General features: G+C 40.7%; 1 protein-coding gene across 3 annotated transcripts in view; it reads right to left on the reverse strand.

Annotated features, from left to right (window-relative positions):
* Positions 1-21,685, reverse strand: part of atrnl1a (attractin-like 1a) — a 244,340-nt gene that overhangs the window by 27,221 nt on the left and 195,434 nt on the right. For all 3 annotated transcript variants that reach the window (XM_051076681.1, XM_051076679.1, XM_051076680.1), the window contains one exon: positions 20,415-20,510. In XM_051076681.1, the coding sequence (XP_050932638.1) occupies positions 20,415-20,510 (96 nt within the window). The remainder of the gene's footprint in view (positions 1-20,414; positions 20,511-21,685) is intronic.

Genomic DNA, 21,685 nt, shown 5'->3' on the forward strand with positions numbered 1-21,685 from the left:
ATGTCTAGGCAACAAGGGTAAAACTGGGTGATTTGGGTGACTGAACTGATTTGGCATTTCAATGACAACAGTATATGTGAGTGCCTTAGCTTAATATCAAAATACAGTCAATGAAATGCTGATGAAACAACTGTTATATTAAACCTAGATGTCAGGGGAAAATTCACTTTTAAAACCGAAAAGTTCATTTTTAACCAAGACATCTTTTCATCAAATCAATGGTTATTGGATTGGGAACATTGCTCTCACATACAGTCACAGACACACACACACATTGAGTACTCTACATACTGTTAAGCTAAGACTCAAAGTGTTTTTAAACAATCAGAGGAAAATACAGCCACTAGAACTTGGATATCAGGTACATCTAATGACATGATGCTTGGCTTATCTTTGTTCATAGCTTTGGGCACAATCTCAGTATGCAGCAGGATCTTTGTTCCACTGATTGTCTGGGTGTTACACTCTTAATTCATCTCTGTTGAGAGCAAAGAAGTGATATGTAAACCGATATGCAGGATGCATCTTTGTGGAGTTTTATCAATCTGAATCTAGTATTGAATTTAAATCTTTCTGAATCCCTTATTAAATCTAATTTAGCTTCCTACACTTGTAAGTAACAAAGTTGTAGGTACCTATAACTTCAAGATTGAGATATAATATTTTTTTGTTCTCTGAGAAGGCAGAAACACTTAAAGTAACACAATGTAATTTTGCTGAGCAACAGCGCCCTCTGCAGCCAGTGTGTTGAATAAGTGTTAAATATGTTATGTAAATACAACTGAATGGTGTATATTCTTCATGATCCTCGCAAGTGCTGTCACTGTAATAAACACACCAAAGTCTGTTTAGACATCTCAATATTATTAAAGTTTCCTTTGTGAATATGGGAATCGAACACTGATTTTTAATGACTTCTAAGTCTTTTTAACTGATCTACTGTTTGGCATTACTCTTGAGCTCGCTGGGTCTGATTTTGGCAGTTTAAGCCACTGACTATCACTCAGTTAGAGGGAGATCATGCTTGGTCATCCCATGTTACATAGTGTAAGATCAGGCATTTGGGGCGAGGCACCATTCTCCTTCTTGTTGGTGAGTGTACCATCAAAACCATTTTGAAGCTATTATTTTAGGATAAAACAGTTACATGATGTTGCTTTCAGTTTGACTGACTAAAGGAAATTTGTTTTAAATAATTAATAAATAAATAATTGTTTCTCCTTTATTTAGGCAACATTTTAGATAAAAACTACGTTACATGGCCAAAATATCTTAATAACAATCATGTTGAGGAAATTATGGAAGAAAACATCTGAAGGTTATTTTAGGTAAGCAGTGACCACCTTTTTCCCTCCTCCTCGCGCACTCTCACTCTTGCTCATCCTCCCTGGTGGTATTTTAAGTGGCTTTAAACTGACACAAAGGGCTCAATGCAGGATTGTGGGGCTTTGAACATGCTGTAACCCCGATTGGCCTCCCTGTCTAACACATCTCAGACCGGCACACACGTGGGAACACACACACACAAATACACAAACACTGCATCACTCTCTGACCCCTGAGGTGTGGAGAGTGCCCCCTTGTCGTTCCCTCCTTAGCCGATTAGACTGGCCATGCATGTCCACCCCCTCGGGGCAGAAAATTGTCGTGTCCAATCCCCTCTCCATCCAAAACCCCTTTTTCCATTTCCTCCCCTCTCTGTCTGGCTGTATCTGTCGCTTTGCACCACGGGGAGTCTGCTGGATTGAGAGGAAATGGTGCTGATCAGGGAGCGAGACAGATAAGTGTTTGTGTGTGAGGCCGATGTGTGTGTCTGTGTGTGTGAGGAGTGCATTGGTCGTGTTTATCCATGTGATATTACATGTTTGGTGGGAATGTGGTTCAGCATTTCTGAACTTTTTTCCAGTGTCCTTCTGATTGTATGTATATGTTTTTTTTTTTTGTTTCTTTGCAGCATTGCCATGAGTCACTTTCACACATATACGTTACATACATGTTCACATCAAGATGCTGCCACCACAAATCTTCTATTCTAAGGTCAACATGAGCCCATTCAACTCCTAGTACCCGAGGCACAACCCAGGACTAAAGTAAGGCTGTGTCCTATTATATTCTTTCCAATTGGGTCTTGTTAGTGTCCCGTCTACTGCCACATGTCTTTGGTCTGTGCATTAGTAAGCGTAATACCCAAGTGGGTTCAGACGAAGTACTTTGACCCTTAAAATGTGTGTTACTGCTCATTAATTAGTGGAGAATCATGCTGCTGCTAGTGTTGATGTCCTCTCTCTATCTGTGTCTCTTTAACTGTAAATAAGTCTAATTATTCTCTGATTCAGACTAGGTCCACATGCCCTGTTGAATCAGGTCCCTCCTTTTTAAAAGTTTGTATTCTAGTCTGCTTTAGGGTACATTTTACACAGGTCTGCTTCAGATCAGGTCCACAGTTTGGGACATGTGAATCCCTTCACTTGTTGTTGCCTGAAACAACATGGGTGATGAGGCTGCTAACACATGAGAAGCTGTGTGTTTGCTACAGTAGGTGCACAGTACACAGTGCCTTTTCACTGATGGAAAGAAAATCAGTTACTCAGTCAGCTTGACAGGTCAGTGTTCAGGATAATATGATAAAAACCTTGAGTTTAGCAGAGGTTTCAAGAAGAGTTTACCGTGCTGGTAGCTTATCATCCTGCTGAAGATCCTGCATAAAAAAATCAGAGAGATATTTTTTTGTCATTTGCTTTCCAGATGCTGGCAGCTGCTCCTTAATTTCTGAATAAAACATGAATACAGTAATTCTGTGTATAAAAGATCTGTCAATTAATTTGGAAGGGCTAGCAGGTCCTAGTCCTGGGTTTTGTTTACATTTGGATCAAAGATGACTTTAAGCACCCTGTAACTATGAATATATACCTTTATTTATGGAGATGAATTTTGCTTAATTCACAGTTAAAGCTACAAATCTGTCAACCAACCAGTTGAGAAACACTGTGCACCACTCGTGACCTCTGACCTTTAGAGTGAGTGAAATATAGAGTAAGCATGTGTTGCTGTGCTGTTCCCTCCTTGTGGCATTTGAAAAGGAGCTGTTTTCTTTTAATGAATAAAACAAGCGAAAAAGTGCAGTTTGCCATTTACATTTGGATTCTGCTCATAGCCCGAGGAGAGGGAGACGGAGGGAGCAGGCGGACATGTTTGAGGTATTTCTAAGAAAAAAGGAAAATCCCTTCGAGCTTTTAGATTGAGAGGAGATTTTCTGGTGCAAAGTGGTATCTTTATCCCTATAATCAGAGAGATCCAACAGGAGATATGGCATGCCTCGTCCCTTCTCTTCTCCTCCTCCTCCTTCTTTTTTAATCTCCATAAAAAGCTGTGCCTCCTGTCTCGTAAACAGTTTGTTGTCATCTACAACTGGTAAACAAGGCAACAAAAAAGCTCTGCAGAGCGGACACTGTGTTGTCTCTGTGACAGCCTCTCGCAGCCTGTCCTCCAGCATTATCCTGACAACTCTACTTTTACATTTAAAATGTATGAAGACACTGACACACAGAGTGGTTTATGTAAGTAAGGGAGGGGAGGGGAGGGGAGAGGGAGAGGAGAGGAAGCACGGAGACCAGGAGAAGAGAGGTAGAAGGGAAGAGGAGGCAGCAAGGAGGGGGAACGAGGAGGAAAGGGTAAGGGAGAGGAAACGAGGAGAGGAGAGGAGAAGAGAGGAAGCACGGAGACCAGAAGTAGAAGGGAAGAAGAGGCAGTGAGGAGAGAAAAAAGGAGAGGAGAGGAGATAAGGCAAGTAGACAAGAAGAAGAAAAGTAGAAGGCTAGAAGAGGCAGCGAAGGAGGGCAACGAGGTGGGAAGGGTAAGGGAGAGGAACGAGGAAAGGAGAGGTAACAGGCAGATGACAGGATAAAAGGAGAAACGAGGACATGAAGAGACAACAGGAACAGTAAGTTGAGAGGAAATGAAGAGAGGAGAGGAAAGGAGAGGAAACAAGTAGAAAAGGAGACAAGGAGAGGAGAGGAGGATAAGTGGTATGGTGAAGAAAGGAGGAGAGGGAAGGAAACAAGGACATGAGCAGATGTCCACAAGGAGAGAAAATAAGCAGAATTCAAGGGAGGTACGGTGAGGAAATAAATCACAAGATGAAAGGAAAAGAGAGGAAAAGAGAAAATTAGTACATGAAAGGAGACAAGGGGAGAAGGAAAGGACAGGAGGGAAGGAGAGGAAGTGAGGAGATCAAAGTAGATGACAGCAGATGAATCAAAGAGAGAAGGGGAGAGAAGATAAAGAGATGGAAGGAGAGGACAGGAAGCAGGAGGAGGGAAGGAAAAGAAAAGGGCAAGAAATGGGGGAGAAGGAAAGAGGAGAGGGCGAACAGTCGTAGGGATGAAACGATGAAAAATGTGCATAGCAAAGCTGCAGAGATGAGAGGGGGGAGGAGAACAAAACAGGAGTGTAGGAGGGTGGAGGACAGGAGAAGGAGAGATGACGAGACACAGGCGAGGGAGAGAGAGAGGATGACAGGGCTGAAATCAGGAGAAGAAATGAGTAATGATATTCTTTTTAACACACACACACACACACCACACGCACACACTAGCTTTAAGCTGCACCTCTGGGAGTCAGTGGCTTGGAGCTGCACTCTGTGTTGGTGGGAACGAAGTCGGCTGCTTGTCAAGCAGATCGCTTAGTGGTGTTTGAAGGCTCCCAGAGTGGGACTGAGATCGAGTGTCATGTTGAATCAGCCTTTCGCTCTGAGAGCTGGGATGCACCATTACAGCAAATTATTTACAATTTTCATCTATTAGAGTGTTAATCTGTCTATAGATTCTGCTGCCTCACACATTCACAGACACACACACACACACACACACACATACTGTCTGCCTTCCAGCTAACTGCTGCTCTCCATCTTCTTTTATATCGCTCTTCTTCCTCTCATCCCTTCTGTATATTGTGTTTCTCCACATTCTGTCTGTATTTCTTGCTTTTATTGCTTCTCTCCTCTGTTCATACATTTTGGCATATTCTCTGTAGATTTGCAAAGTAGGGAGGAGTCGCTGGTTACAACATGCTGTTTCCTAGGCCTAGACAATAAAGCAAATTAATCAAATCACTAATACTGTGAATCTCTCATCATCTTTAATTTACCCTCATTGCACTTTTCAAAAAAAAAAAAAAAAATCTTTTGAATCACACATAATTAAAGTGAAGAAAGCTGCAGTGATCAATCAGCCCCCAAATCCATTCCAGAAGTCAAGAATATTGAATCCAGCCAAAAGTAAAAAAGCCTGCATAAAAATGGTATATAGTGTATAAAAATATGATCATGACATATCATTACAGACTGTCCTCATCACCAACTTCACCAACTTAACCATGATGTTGATGTCTTCATGGCCTCATCCATGTTACCATGGAGATGGCAGATCAGAAAACACTGATACAATAGTTATATTGTTCATTTTGTTTTGGAATGTACTGACAAGCCTCTTCTTCTGTTGTTCAGATATGAGGACTTATACTAACCTTGGACGTGCTCCAGTCACTAGTGAGCTAAGGCTTATAATGAATGTGCTTTTCCCCAAGACACATAAGAAAACGGCTACAGTGTCAGAGAATTTGTTCACAAGCCTGGGTTCTTTGATATACCTGGCAGATTAAACAGTATATCCACATACACTGATCATCCACAACATTAAAACCACTGACAGCTGAAGTGAATTACATTGATCATCTCATTACAATGCAACGTTCTGCTGGGAAACCTTGGGTCCTGACATTCATCTGGATGTTACTTTGACATGTACCACCCACCTAAACATTGTTGTAGACCAAGACCTAGTCTCAAGGAACGTGACAATGAGCCCAAGGTGTTGACCTGGCCTCCAAACTCCCCAGATCTCAATCTGATCCAGCAACAGTGGTATGGGTTGGAACAGGTCAGATCCATGGAGGCCCCACCCTGCAACCCACAGGACCCAAAGGATCCCCTGCCAGTATCCTGGTGCCAGATACCACAGAACACCCTCAGAAGTCTTGTGTCCATGCCCCAATGGGTCAGAGCTGTTTTGGCAACACAGCGGGGGAGGCCAGGTCAACAACTTGTTGTGTTCCTCAAGACATCTCTGAGCAGTTTCTGTGGTGTGGTGCCATCATAAATTTATTGTTTGCTCAAAGTCTGACTTTAAGTCTTATCCTGCTTCTATCCATGTACATGTACTTAACTGCATTTTGTGGATGTGTCGCAATAATTTCTGAGAATGCACACAGCCTAAGAACTCAGTATTTAACAAGTGTCCATCAAGAGCATATGACCAATGTCTATGTACACAATGAATGGGACTTTTACTCCACTTTGTGCCCAAATAATTCCTCCCACTAGGGCCACTCATTCTGCATGCCTCTCTCCTAAGTTTCAAACATATTCTGTTTTTACCCTTTCTGCCTCTGTCTCTCCCTCTGTTTATCTTTTATGTCTTTCTGCCCCTCTTCCCTCTCTCCTTCATCATTTCTCTCTACTTGTTTATTTCTTGTCTCTGTCATTTCCTCTTCCAGTCCTCTGTGCAGGACGGTAGGTCACATCCTCGCCTCCACACACCTGCATATTAACGTGTGCTTGCGTGTGAGTGAAAGAGAGGGACGCTGTGTGTGTGTGCGTGTAAGAGAGAGTCGGTGGTTGCGTTGAATTTCCATTTTAATCAGCACGTCAGTGAACGAACAATCCTATTACCGCAAGGGAGGACAGAAGGGCCACTTCACAACCTCTCCCTCTCTCTCTGTCTCTTCCCCTCGGCTCTTGTTTCAATCCCTCCATCCCTCTCTCTCTGTGACGACAAATTAATCATCTCTCTAATACCTCATGAAAGCCAAACTTCTTTTTTTCCTTTGCTTCTTCTTAATTCAGTAGGTGGAGTATATCTGTCATTCACCCCCTCCACCTCCAGACACAGACACACACACACACACACACACACACACAAAGACACACACTTTCTCTGTCCTCTCCACTTCTCCTTTCACTATTAGTGCTGGAAAGATGAATGTGTTTTCTGTCTGCCGAGGATGTGTAGTTTCATCCAAAGGGAGGATATACACAGAAATATGTACCTGGTTGCACATACACATGCACACACTTGTACTGTATGAAACACACATGCACACCTAGATGCATTGTGCACATGAACCCACATAACAATGCTCTAGAGGCCATCATCATTTCTGAATTTTTTTTTTCCTTTAAAATTCGGTATTGATGGATTGCAGAAGAGGAGGGGTGGAGATATCGATCAAGGAGAAAAGAGGAGAACAGAGAAACACACTCATCATTAGGAGGGTAGGGAATGAAAGGCTGTATACTGAGAAAATGTACTAATGAGAAAGAATATGGTTGCCAGGTACCACGCAATAGCCTGGCTCCGCAGATCTGAACTGCCACCTGGAAATGTCCGAGATTTAAAAAAGCTGTTCCTCCATTCAGATTATCAAGCAAGGCAATGAGACTGGGTAGGAATAACTTTTTCAAAATGACTGGGATACATTATGAAATAATTAAGGACTGAGTAAGCTTCAAACAAGGTGTTTGCTGGGTCAAATAACAGCATCTCACAATCTCTTTTTGGTGGCACACTTGGGGGCATCCAACAATTTTTCTCACTTCCTGGGACAAAAATTCTGACACCTCTTAATGTAGCATTTGGCCAGGTGTTGGGAGGTGTGAAAGTAAGCAGGGTTTGAATGTCTCAAGCTTTTTTTTCCATTCTTCACACAACTATTTCTGTCATATTCTGTGCAGAAGCAAGTGTAAGACTATGAATGCATTCAGGAAGAGCAGCCCTAAAAGTGCTTTGTTGTAACCTTTCATACAATTTGTCATGGTGAACTGTACAATGTAGATGATCTACTCTCATCGTTTGAACCTTTAATCTCTCTTTGCACTACCAGAGAGTGAGATATTAAATGTACAATATGATGTAGGTGTTACTAAGGGTACACTGTAAAACAAAATCAGACAGGAATGTGATGGAATCTACTCATCTTTTCTAGTTTTGTTAATTTCAACTTAATTTGGTGTCTAGTTTTAATTTTCAGACCTATTTAACTTTAAAAAAACACGAGCTGTTCTTTCGACTTGAAACGATGAGTTCAATGCAGAGTATCAAGTTTAAACAACAAATGATCATAAGTTATACAACTTGTATAACCTAAGCTTTGCTTCAACCCAAAAAATTAATTTAATTAAATTTAAGTTTACTCACATTTTCAAGGAAGCAATTGAACTTAAGTTTTTAAGTTAAACTATATGAATTATTTTTACAGTGTACATGTGAGGAGAAGAAATATCAGCCAGGAGGTCCAGTTGGAGTCATGTAAGCATTATTTTGACAGCTTCTTCTTTTTTTTTTTTTTTTACTTTGGAAATTACCATGGTATTCATCAGTTTTTACAAAGTAATTTAAGGCAGTTTATTTACACCATTACCCACTCTGCTATTGCGGTAAACCCAAGCTTCAATATTAATTAACTTGTTATCAATTACCTTTTAACACTGACGAATCCTTTGCATGTCCATCAGTTCAAAGATACAATGCTTATAGAAAAGGTTTTTGATTCATTATTTTAAATCTGGTAAGGGATCCAAAAGTTTCTGAATAGAAATGCAAACTCTACAAACTGGGTAAAAGTTTTTCTGCCTTAAGGAGGTCATTAGGATTCAAGAGTTTAGACTCTGTGTTTTCACAGAGGAATTACTTTCCAAGAAGTCTTATGACATGTAAAGATGAGGTCTGGCAGATTAAGCTTTCAGCAAAATGTTCTGTGTGCACTGTCGGCTTGGTCATCTCAGGTGTTTAGAGGAAACCTGACCTAAAAGCTGGTCATTATTAGGTTCAGAGCTCGCCACTGCTGAGCAACTGCCCAGAGGGACTTGTCTGAGAGTCGAATGGGCGAATCTTGATGAAATGCAATTCCGCGTAAAGGCCAGAACCTTTCTGTTCACAAGCCTCCGGAGTGAGTACAAAGGAAAATACAGAGCATTTTACATTATTACTCTTTCTCTGTTTGCTTTGTTTCTGAGTCAGTCCTCTCTATCACTCATGCTTCTTCCTTTTCTCCTTTGTAATTCCAACCACCCCCACAATAAAAGCTGATTTTTAATGCAAAGTTCACCATGAGTCATATTAATTGCTTTACAGTTCAGTCAGTTATATTTCATCAACTCCTTTTCTCTTTATTTTTTTCCGCTACCTTCCTCACCATCCCTTTTTTTCTGCCTGCTGCCCTCTCTTCCAACATCATCAACCCTGGTGCTTCTGGCCCCTTGATATTTTTTATTTTTTATTTCCCAAATTCATGCAAAAGTGTGCTCTCTCTTTGTGTTAGTGAGTGTCATATTTATTCAAAAGTGCTAATCTGTGTGCACATATAGTTAGGTTCACTTCTAACAAAGGAGTGACACCCACATCTACTTCTCTACTTCTACTACTACTTCTCTATAGAAAGAAGAGTATCCATCTGTTCCTTTGCCCACCCAGGAGACCACATCTCTACTGTGCTCACCTCAGTTTTACTCATTTCACTTATACCTTACACATACACATATACTGTAGACACACGCACACGCACGCACACACGCACACACACACACACACACAGTGTATTCACTGGCTGAGTGTCCAGGACATAATGGGCGTGCCTGCTTGGTCAGCTGAACCTGAAACTGGCACTAAACTATATGAAGGACAGAGTGAGAGGAGGGAGGGGAGGCAGGGAAATGGATGGAACAAGGAGGAAAGAAGGGAGATGAGGATGGAGAAATTAAAAGGGAAAGTGTGTTAAAATAATAGTGAGAGGGGGGGGGAAGAACAGTAGGATGAAATAATGTTCCTGGTGCAGGTAAAAGAAAATGAAGGAAGATAGAAAGGGACAGATAACAGATGGAGTCACAAGACTAGGCTGGGATTTGCTAGAAAAAAAAGTTTATATGATGTGTTGTCTGACCTTGTTCATAATGGCCACGCTCAAAGGTTTAAATATGAATGATGAATAATGTTCACAGTTTCAGACAGTGTCCCCTAAAAGACAGTCATACAGTTGTATACATGCAAAGTGACCGAAGTAACTGTTTAACAATAAAAAATGAATGAAATGAAATAGTTGTGAATTTTGGATTGTTGGTTTTTGGAAAGTAAGAACAATCTGAATTTATTTCTATTGTATTTGCCAAATGCGACAGTTCACCAGCTCCTGAGCCAGGGAAAATTAAATATTATTTAACCCTATCAATCCAGCAGAGGTATATTAGCCCATGTTCTATGTGTCAACAAACTAGTACTTCCTCAAAGCTGTACTCACAGACACAAGAACAAAGTTATAGTGATTTATAGTACAGGTGTGACAAGCTCAAATATTTGAGATCCACATGCTGTTTATATTTTACTCTTTACAGTGAAGGGAAAGGTGGGAGACTGAGCCTGGACTGACAGTAGTAATAAAAGAAGAAAAAAAAGCAGTGAAGGGGCTGTAAAGAGTCCAGAACATCTGAAACATTGTGATACCAACACTGCTGTGGATAGTGTCAGCTCAAGAGAATATAAGCTGAAAATAAACACGGTTTTATGACGGTTGGTCAAAGATCAAATGAAACATCTGTTTGCTCTCTCTGCAAAACGTAGAGGGTTCATATGGTGTAACATGGTGAAAAGGGCAAGATGTTCTTTAAAGCTAAGAACAAAAACGTGTCTGACTGATAAAAGTTGTTATACAAACAACTAGGGACTAAAGAGAAAAAAGATAACTCTGCAAAAACTCTAAAATTTAAGACAGGGACCCAGTCATGAAATGTTAACTCCTATATTTTTATAGCTATATGTGTGCCTCCCCTCAGCAAGATATTGGTCACTGCCTGCTGTTGCAAGGTAAATTCTCCACTGCGGGGAGAGAGGAGGAGGAAAGTAAAAAGTACAAACAAGTTCTTAGCTCGTCTGACAGCCTCAAATCTCTCTCTGGGCTCTCCAGGCTCTGCGAAGCTGTGGTGGAGAAAAAAAGTGGCCTTTTACATCCGACTTCAAATACATATCTCATCAGAGGAGAGACACTGTCCTCTGTTCACCTTTTCAATTGATGCTAATGTATAGCAGAGTCACACCATGTCTGCACATATACGGAGGTGGGTAGGGAAAATGCTGAGATCCCATGAACAATAGTTAGATCAAAGGTATTTTACAGATGGGTTAGTGCGGTAACAAGGAAATTGGGTTCACAAAAGTTTAAACCAACTGCCAAATTAGTTACTGTGATTTCTGTTGGAGGAAAGAGATTATCGCCAGTGAAAGATCAACAGTAAGTTTGCCTAGGAAGTACAACACTAATTAAACTGATAAATATACGCATGAAGTCAACAAGAGTAAAACTAAAATGAGTAAAATACGTAACAGTTAGCCCAACAGTAATTCAAGAGTTGCAACGCAATCACGACTCCTTAGATCGCCTGTGCAGCACCTCATTCCGACCCATCTTTGCGACTTCTCTTGGCCTTCTTGTGCAGACAAAAGGAGGAAGTCAGGTGACGTAGTATAGAGAACTTTTCCTCAACTTCAACCACGTTTTTATTATTGTAACCATGACAACAAAGATCCTCCAAAAAAGATCTGAAAGAAGTACTTAATTTAACCCAAAGCATATTTTTCTAAAACGTAACAAATAGTTTGTGCTATTATACGTGAGATTAACTGTGTGGTTATTATTGTAACCATTGTGATGACAATGTTAGTACACTCTTATGGGTTGTATCAGAAGGTATAAGGAAAACAAGCTATGTAGTCGTTCAGGTTGGAAGACTTGTTGTTAGCAACACATTAGCAGGCAGCTATAGGATGGTGACTCTCATAGAGAAACTAAATTCAAATCATGATTCTCACAAATCAATAACTGAGACTTAAAGAGAGACTTAAAGAGAACCTACAGATAATGCACGGGTAACTTTGTCTCCAAAAAGCAAATATGTTTTGAAGCAAAGGTAACTGCCACCAGAACACGTTTTCCATTTATGTAATGAATATGTTCATGGTCTTTCATTACAGATATTGTTAACTCACATATTTAGCAAGTCATGAATACATTGATACTGAACAAACTGGTAAAATGTTCACAGGTGACATATTTGGTTTTCCACCAAAATAAACTTTTAACATTTCATAACAAAGCCAGATCATTTTCTAGTGCCCTAACTTCACCTCAGAGTTGGTGCTTTTCATTGAGTGAGCACTTGCCATCTTTGTCCTAACAATGAATTACTTTACTGATAACTGTGAAATGATGAAATTGCCCGTTGGAAAAGAAACACAAAGACAAAAGAAATCAGACAGCTTCAGGTGTTTTTTTTTTTTAACTTTATGTCAAGACTATGATTTTGTATTACTGCGCTCCTACCTTTTTTCCTCAGAAATACACCTCACAGAGAGATGGAGAGGGAGTAGAGAAAGAGAACGATAAACAGAGGGGATAACAAGGCACGGAGGAAGAGGGATGGTTGAAGATAGGCAGTACGTTTGCTCAGCTGAGGCTGCTGCAGGTGTTTCTCCCCCAGTCAGTGAAATAATGTGTGGCCCGGACACTTTTTTCTAATCTGCCTAATGATAAAAAGAAGGGGGGGAGCCTTTTTGTTAAAACGCAAACAGAAGATGAAGAGCAATGGGTTTGTTTTAGCCTTGTTAGTGTTGACAGAGGTGTGAGTTATTGAGTTAATAACATTGCCGTGTGTGTGAGAGCGAGTCTGCAGCCTTGCCTTTCAGTCATGAGATACACAGAAGGAGCCACAGGTGACTGCAGAGTAAACCAAAGGAGCGTACATGCAATTGTCCATGATGAATGCAAATGAGTGTGTCTGTGTGTGCTTTCATGTGTTTCTACCTTTTCTCATTTTTCTTCTCTGCCTGATAGAAGCCTTTGTGTTATCTGATCAGCCCTGCAGAGCTGTGTGTGTGTGTGTGTGTGTGTGTGCTCTCGGTAAATCAGTATTTAGCTGTGTATTTTTCTACCAAACATACATTACTCCCAGGTGTCATAAATATTCTTTATCTGCTTCTTTCCCCTTCATTCCCCCACCTTCCATCCATCCATCCATCCTCCCCACCCACCAAGACTCCTTCCGGAGGCATATTAAATCCCCGCAATTGAAGAATAAATACGCCACATTAAAACATAAGATATGATATTGATTCATTCTTTGCTTTAAATAGCATTATGAAAACGGGGAAACTGTCGTTAATCAGCGGCAAGGTGGGAACTGCTTTTTCGCAGGCGGAGGCGTGCAGATGCTAGTTGCTGCAGGCTCATCAGCTTTACGACGTAACGGCAGTGCTTTATGGTGGCAGTGGAAACATCGATTTATACTGATGACTCTGCCTGTGTTCTGTAATGCAGCCATGACATGCTGTAAAGCTCTGATCAAGTTGAGGAGTGGAGGAGGCGTCCTTTAGATGCAAAGCAGGGCCATATACTCTGTGATGTAGTGGCTTTTAACACTATTTAGCATATGGATGGTTGTGGTTAGAAAGAAGCAAGAGGCTGTGCACTATCACCAGCATCTTACTTTTTTACTAACATATGGATAAATAGTATTTATACTTAAAGAGCAGTATTGTTTTTGTGCTAATTTTATGAGCCAAGGAAGTGATGACTATACTCAGGGAAATGGAGGTGATCATCAGTTGCACCAAATACGTAGAGAGATATTTCAAGATTTATGGGAGAGATTTATAGATCTGTATAAGTTTTCTGGGGGGAAAAAGTAATTCGGTACAAATTACAGGGGATAAATGTGTTTAACTGGCACACTTCAAATGATTTATTTCTAATTAATTGTGAGGTTAACCAAGACAAGCAGTGCACAGCAGCTCAACAAAAAATTGAAAAAGGGGTAATTTGTCCACAGTCGAGCATAAAGTTGTGTCTGATATTACATGAATAATGATAATTATTGGTGCTAATTAGTAACAAAACTGCATAATGCTTTTCATGGAACTCCTTAGAGATAATCAGAGGAATTATTCTGAAATGACTGACCAGTAAAATAAAGACTTACTTAGACCTACTTTGTCAGGTAATGGAAAACACTTTTATGCCACTATGTAATCCACAAATCAAGGTTGGGTCATCTCACCTGATTAGTTCATATAATTGTGAATTTCAACAAAGAAAAAAAAGCTTAAACAAAGTGGAAAGTCCTATATCACTAACAGAGAAGTGCTCTCCAGGTGTAAAATTTCCCCAGATTTTGAGATAAAATCTCCACTGTTACCACACATAAGCACACATTCTAATGTCTCAGATGCTAAGAATAGATAAATAAATAATAAAACGAAAGATAAATAAAACAAGAATATCTCTTTGTGTGTCACTGTGTCCTGATCACTGAATAATTTCACAGAACAGACAGTTTCCTTAGGGAACATTTCTTTTTTTGAAAGGAGATGTGATGAAAACTGTCAATAGTGAGGAATGTGTATTACCCACAGCAGCTGCGACACTGTCTCAGGACAGATAATTGTGTTTTGGATGTTTATAATGTAGGTTTTCAATGCTGTGAGTCTGACAAACCATGAGCACAATAACATTCTCCATCAGTGTATTAAAGTGGCTGCAAAAATTTCTGACAGAGATATCTCAAAGCCTGGATAAATAAACCACAATAATCTGAATAGCCAATCCGATACCAATATTGTGTGTTCTCTTTTTTTAATTTGGACCCTTTGAGATAGCACAGACACAGCACAGGAGTGTGTAACTATTGGAAAGAAAAGAACAAGTGATATATTGGGAAAAAAATAGCATATGGTTTCTGTTCCTCTCATTGGAGTTTGAGTTTTCATCCCTTGGAAGCAGAACAGATCATTTACAAGAGTTTGGATGAAACAACACAGCCCAACACATTTCCTTCCAGCTGTGACACATGTACTTTACATCATTAACCCATTCCAGACACCTCGCCATGTGAAAACTTTCTTTTAACAACACAGACACAAGTCTGCCCAATGTTCTTTTTTTTAGAGGACCAAAAAAAAATAAAAAATTGTTCCAGCTGTGACACTCATAGTCTGTATCATTATAAAGGATTAACTGAGCCCAGACACTTCCCCATGTGATATGATATGAAATGATAGATGGCTCTTGTTCCAAGAGTACCTATAATTGCAAGTCTTCAGAGGACAGAAGAGACGTCTTTGAAGAAAAACCACCTGGAGAGCATTTTAAGTTCATCCTTTATGTGTCCTGGGGAAATCTAAGCACGCCGCACATCCACATGAATTTATACATAATATTTTGATGGATCCTAAGACCGTTTGTTCTTACAGAGACAGAGAGTAAAAGACTTTGTGGTTTTGAACACAGATGCTGTGGACTGTAGCATCTGAAAGGAAACTCAAGAGGGAAGCTCAGAGGATGGTGTGTCGTCCTCTACTGTGCAAGGAGATACAGTGTTTACCCATATGGCAACACAATGTGGTTAGAGAGGACATGAATCATGAATCAGATACTGGGTGGTCAGTGCAGCACAGTGCAAGCTGTGTCTGTATGTTTATATGCACACATTCTCACATGTCAACCATGCTCCTAGAAATGAGGTTTATATTATACTAATTTGTTTTCCCATTTACATTCTAATGGGGAAACATACTGTAATTGCTGCATGGGTTCTGTCCATGTGAAAGAACAAATTATATATTATATATAAGTCAAAGGTTGGGTGACTGTCGGGCATACAAAACATAGGACTTTAACATCAGAGACTTGTGTTTGAAGTGACTAAATATAACAATAAAAAAGTTTATTATTACTGTTTATTTTACTAATTACTGATTTAGTAACTTGCTGAATCTGTTAGTTAACAATGACTCCTCATTATGTTGATGAAAACATAATTGCAGCAGCATTACCTTTCCCTCAAACTTAGCAAATTAGTAAAATATCAAGATATAAATTTCTAGAAGAATGAGTTTTACATGAGGCTGAGGGTGATATTGAAAATACTAAAGGAATAACTCTTAGTGCATATGTTCATCAGTTAGACAAGAGCACAAACTTTCGCACTTTATCAAAGACAACTTCTGTGACTCCTGCTAAAAAAAAAAAAAAGTATTTCTGATATTTGACCACGGCGGTGGTCGCCTCACAGCAAGAAGGCTCCAGGTTTGCCTGTCTGTGTGGAGTTTGCATGCTCTCCCTGTGTGGGTTCTCTCTGTGTACTCTGGCTTCCTCCCACAATCGAGAGACATGCAGCTTAGGTTAAGTGGGGACTCTGTGAATTTAAATGGTTGTCAGCCCTGGCAATCTGTCCAGGGTGTACCCCTGCCTTTAGCCCAGTGTCAGCTGGGATAGGCCTCAGCCCCCCTGTGACCCTTAAGGATAAGCAGTGTAAATAATAGATGGATAGATAGATATTTGTAAATGTAATTAACTTCAGGGTAAATCTGTTCATTAAAATAAATGGCTACAAATAAAAATAGTATGAACTTACAAAGAGTTATATTTATTTGCCTTTTTTCTTTTTGGATTTGTTTGCTGTCTTTATAAATTGTTCTATCAGATGTTATTGTAGAAACTGTTAACACTATTTTGTATCTATTTTTTTCTCTTTCTAGTAAGGAGGAAAGGAATGGGAATGGGAGAAAATGCGTTTCTGTAGTTTGTTGTTAATTAGAAAATTAAAAATATAAATAATACAAATATAAACAGCAATAGAAATACACGCCTTTCCATGCAACTTTATCTTCATTGTCTAATTCATACACCTTTCCATTTCGCCCATGTAGACCAAGTCAACGCGCGAGTGTGGAAACAACAGGTGTTGTGTTCCTTGCTCGCTGTCTAAACACGCCATGCAATGGGGTGATGATGACTCTATTTGTTTAACTATACTCTGCTGCTTCATGTAACGGCGACAACATAAAATAGCGGGACAGCATGGAAATGTTCCCTTTCCCTCATTCATTACACGATTATGCTAAGCTGCATGCTTGACTATGAACCAGATGTTGTGTAATTAACCTCAGTGTGAAGATAGCGTTCTGCCCCATTGTCTCTCACCTTCAAGAATGACATGGAAACCAGGCTGAGGCAGAGATAAGGGGAAGGTACTCCGGAGGTTTCAAACAGCCACATAACCCAAACTGAACTGAGTCCAACCTGGCCAAAACAGAGCTTAAACTAATTAAGCATCATGCACAGATAGCCTTCCACACCATTGTCTCTATAACCTTCATCTCAAACTGTGCAAGGTGGAAACCTCAAACAGGAGGGGAGATTTGTGAAGGTGGGTTTTATGTTAGCAGACAGCAGAGTAGACAGGGTTTTGAATTTTAAAATGTCACAGAATATCTACAAAATTAAAATGTAATCAATATATAATCTGACCCTACTTTCAATGATGTTGAAATACATAATTGGGAAATGTTTAAATCTACAGATTTCAGAGAGCTCAGCAGTGACAGGGTGTTTATCTAACAAAGCTTACTGTGCACATTTGTTTGCATGTACTTTGATAAATGAGGGTTACTGTTCTCTTGGCTTTTATTCTGACTGGTTGACCTCTTTTATGCTGCAAATCTACTGCAACATCTGTCACTGGGCTGCACTGTGGCTTTAGGGACGGAAGACAGAGGTGGCTCAGGGGGTAAGAGTTCACTTCCCATAATGCTTTGCTGTGAGATTATTAATATGTTGCAATCAGTTACATTAAGGCAAGGTCAGTCACATTAGAATGTTCTGTTTAGCTGTCCCATGAACCTTGTGTAATGAGAGTAATCTACCATTAAATAACAATTAACTAGATAATATTACACTTTCTTCCTTTTTTTGCATAAGTAAAGGTGACTCACGGGTTATATTTTTAATCTACATAGTACATTGCTCATTTGATTATTACCCTTGTTATAACACTTGTGCATGGCATGTTTTGTTGCTTCCAGTTGCTGTTTTTGTTTTGATAATTCTGGTTTGTTGCTGTTGCTGTCTTCTGTGGCGTCTGTAAATTATATCACGTTGATGGTTCCTCAAGCATCTTGCCAAAGGACCGCAGTTGAAAATTAGCCAGCTGGCTAACGCTGGCACATTTACAGTGTGCCATTGTTAGCCAGTGTGATTAATGTGTGTTGTCCTCATAAATAAATGAGATTAAATGAAGTAAAATACTGTGCCATGCAGGAAAAGTGTTATAAATTATATAGTAGAGACTTTCAGCAACATGTTGTCTACATAATTATACAAACTGAAGTTCAGATTTCTCACAAAGTATGCTGCGCAGTCTAGAAGGATGCCCAGTTTGTTACAGTTATTTACCTGTTGATTTTAAATATGCTGTATAATAAATTTGACTTCAGTAACCACTGGCTTGTCCATGTCATATGCAACAAAATGTGCAAACTCGGCCAATCTGGATGAGTTTACTCAACCCAGTGCACCTCCTGCTCTGTATATGGCAAATTGACTCACACTCACAACCTAAAGAAATTTATGGGCAAATCTAGGCTTGTTTGTTATGTTAACCTTCTCTTGACCCTCTTCAACTCCCATCCTCCTCCATAGTCCAACAGTAGTCCAGCTAATCTAACCAATAAGCCTCCTTTAGTACACAGAGAATCTCCACATCTTCATGTTCCAACATCACACAGGACACTGAGGCATACTTGCAATTCACAAAGCAAAAGGAATCACAAAACAGAGGTGACACCATCATTTGAAAACTGGCTGCCACGCCCCTGTCAGGAGAAGGACACATCAGATTTGGCAGTCGCCCTTTCACTTAAAGTACCACTGTCATGTTGCAGCATGTGCTATGTAATCTCTCTGCACAAGAGGCTGATATGAGCAGCGGGCCAGCAGCTGCCTCTCTCGGGGGCCTACTCTCCAACCAGCCGTGCTGCCTCTGGAGGACCCTTCAGGGCCGGTGGGTGAAGGTGAGGTGCCAGCATGGTGGAGAATCACAGTGAGAGTCCTGTTTTCACACAGCACAGCTAGGTGAAAAGTGGGCTTTTGAAACCGGACGTACTCTCCCTCCCCTGCTTTCCACCTTTTGTTGACGTCAGTACCTCCCCGAGGTGTAATGTGGATGTTGTTGAGGTGGGTTATGTTTTGTACACCTGCTTGGCAGAGGTTTGCAGTTTAATGTCATCTGGTGTCCTGAGGATGCCTCCAACATCACAAAAAGACACGTGTTGACTGTGTCACATGCTTTTTTTTTTTATCATTTCTATCAATTTACAGACGCAGCACACCCCAGTAAACCACAACATTGCTGTTCATACCACTGACTTGAAGTTGTAAAGATCTAAAGTAAGTTTGGTTTGCTGCTGGTTCAGACTGTTAAACTTAAAAGGTCAGCAGCCACCTATCTGCATGAGAGTAACTGCATTATGATTTTTTTTTTGGCTGAGGCTACAATGGTGCTCCCAGTCACCAGGGAAGCTCCAGTGCAAAAGCTACTGATTCAGTCCGTGACACTGATAATACAGTATCCTCCGTTCAGCCTGAGGATTCTGGGTTTGTTTGTGGGTCCGCTGGACACATTTAATTCCACAACACTCACACACTGTCGTGGCTGGTCTGCACCCACTGCAACTGTGTATTTGTTAGAGTCTAATCGGGAAACAATGGCACATACACTGCTATTCTCTCTGAATTAACACGGGTCGATGCTGACTTGGCCATGCATCGCCCTGTGGGATGTCTCTGGATATTCTAAGCAAAACAGATGATGTCAAACTGTCTGGATAAACCTCTGCCATGTTGATGAATCACAACTCCATTCACCTCCAATCACAACAGACTTGAATAAGAGACACTTACTTTTATTATTATTGGTTCTCAGTGCACTTTGTCTTTCAAAGGAAAGTCAAAAATCAGTTTGGCTTTTCAGCTGTTTCACCTATTTTGACTGTTCATATTGTCATCTCTTGATTTTTTTTAATGGGTATCTGACTCTTGACAAGATATAACTCCCACTCGACTTCAATATGACAGGAGGATGTATTAGTCCAGATGATTTAAAACACCTGTACGGCTGTGCAAGGTATTTAAACTGAGTTAAGCTGCGTTAAATCCAACTTTTCTCAAAGCCAAGTGAATACAACTTGCTGCACTGCCAGTTTGTTTACAGTGTCAGCATCCTGTTGTGTAACCACACGCCCCCACACAATCACACAACCACAGTGGTGCCACAACAGCAGCCATGGCAGAAGGTCAACAGGCCAAAGTAGTGTTTATATCCTTGTGTGTCTGCGTGTGTGCATATGCAAATGAACACACTGCACTCAATGAATATGTTGTGTGTGCTTTTTTCCTGTGATTTCCCTTTTGTGTTTATGTGCATCTTCTTCAGTTTTGTTTATTTCTTTGTGGATCCGTGTTTGTGTGTTTATGCTGACCTGTAGCAGCTCCTCTTGGTCACCGCCCACCTCCAGCGCTACAGCAACTGAAGCGAAGGGACGACTGGCCATCTGCTGTCGCTCTCTCATCAGCTGCTACAGAGGGAGACAGAAGGGAAAAAAGGATTTTTAATTCAACATGTTATTTTGAGGTAGATTTGACAGAGTACTCTTTATTTAGACAGTAAAACTATGTTATTCATGTATAGGAACACAGTCCCTTACTGTTGGTCACTGAAAAGTTCTGCTTGAACCAACAGGAAGTTAAATGCCCTGCCTAACAGCAGTTACTGATCAAGTGTTTCTCAATTTCTCTCTTACGCCCATCTGGTTGTAGATTTGATCCCACAACTTAATGGTACATACGCTTGCTTTTTTTTTAACCAACAACCATGCATGTTCAAGGAGGAAGGAAGGTTACAATGATGGCTGGAGGAAATGGAGTTCAGGAGTGATGGCCATAAATTGGAGAAAGAAGAAAAGAAATTAGAAAAAGGAGAAGATTACAGAGTGGGAAAGAAGTAGAAAGGCAGAGGGGTCAGGGCAGGAAAGGAGGAAAAGAAAAGGATGGGTGGAGGAAGACGAGGGGGGGAGGCATGGGGGGGAAAATGGGGAGCAGAGATCAAAGCGGAGTGGGTTGATAGATGCGCAGGGGGAAAGCGAGGAGGAGCGGGGAATGGCAGGTGGTGGAGGGACGGAGGGAGTCAAAGGGGAGGAGGAGGAGGGCGGGCAAACTTCATTAATGAGGAAATGTCAAATGAACAAAGGCAGACGCCGAGGCCTTTATCAGCATGAGGTCCAAACTCCCCAACTGAAAACACAAACAGAGATGTATACGGTGCATTAAAAAAGTGAAAAAACACACACACACACACACACACACACACATTGGGAACATGCCTACACAAAGACACACTCACCAACACTCCCACACAAAGTAAAGCAAAGACACACACCGACGTCAGCAGAGACAGGCAGTAGGTGTATCTATACCTGAATTAGACGGAGGACAAAAAACCAACATGCTCGCTGCACTCTCATCTACCCTCCAGTCTTCATCAAAAGCCCCTTTTCCAAGCTTTTTCCACTTCGCTACAGACATGTTAATGGGGTTTTGTTTCTACATTTAGCTCGGGGGTGGCCACCTGTTTCACACACAACAAACTCATTTCTGGCCGATAATCCGCCAAGCTCTAATCATCAGTATGTTGCTTGTTGTTTCGGCAGAAAATCTGCCCGGTGTAGCCCTTGCCACATGCACACACACACAC

This window comes from Lates calcarifer, linkage group LG16_LG22 (genome assembly GCF_001640805.2).
Source record: "Lates calcarifer isolate ASB-BC8 linkage group LG16_LG22, TLL_Latcal_v3, whole genome shotgun sequence".
NCBI classification, from domain to species: Eukaryota; Metazoa; Chordata; class Actinopteri; family Centropomidae; genus Lates; species Lates calcarifer.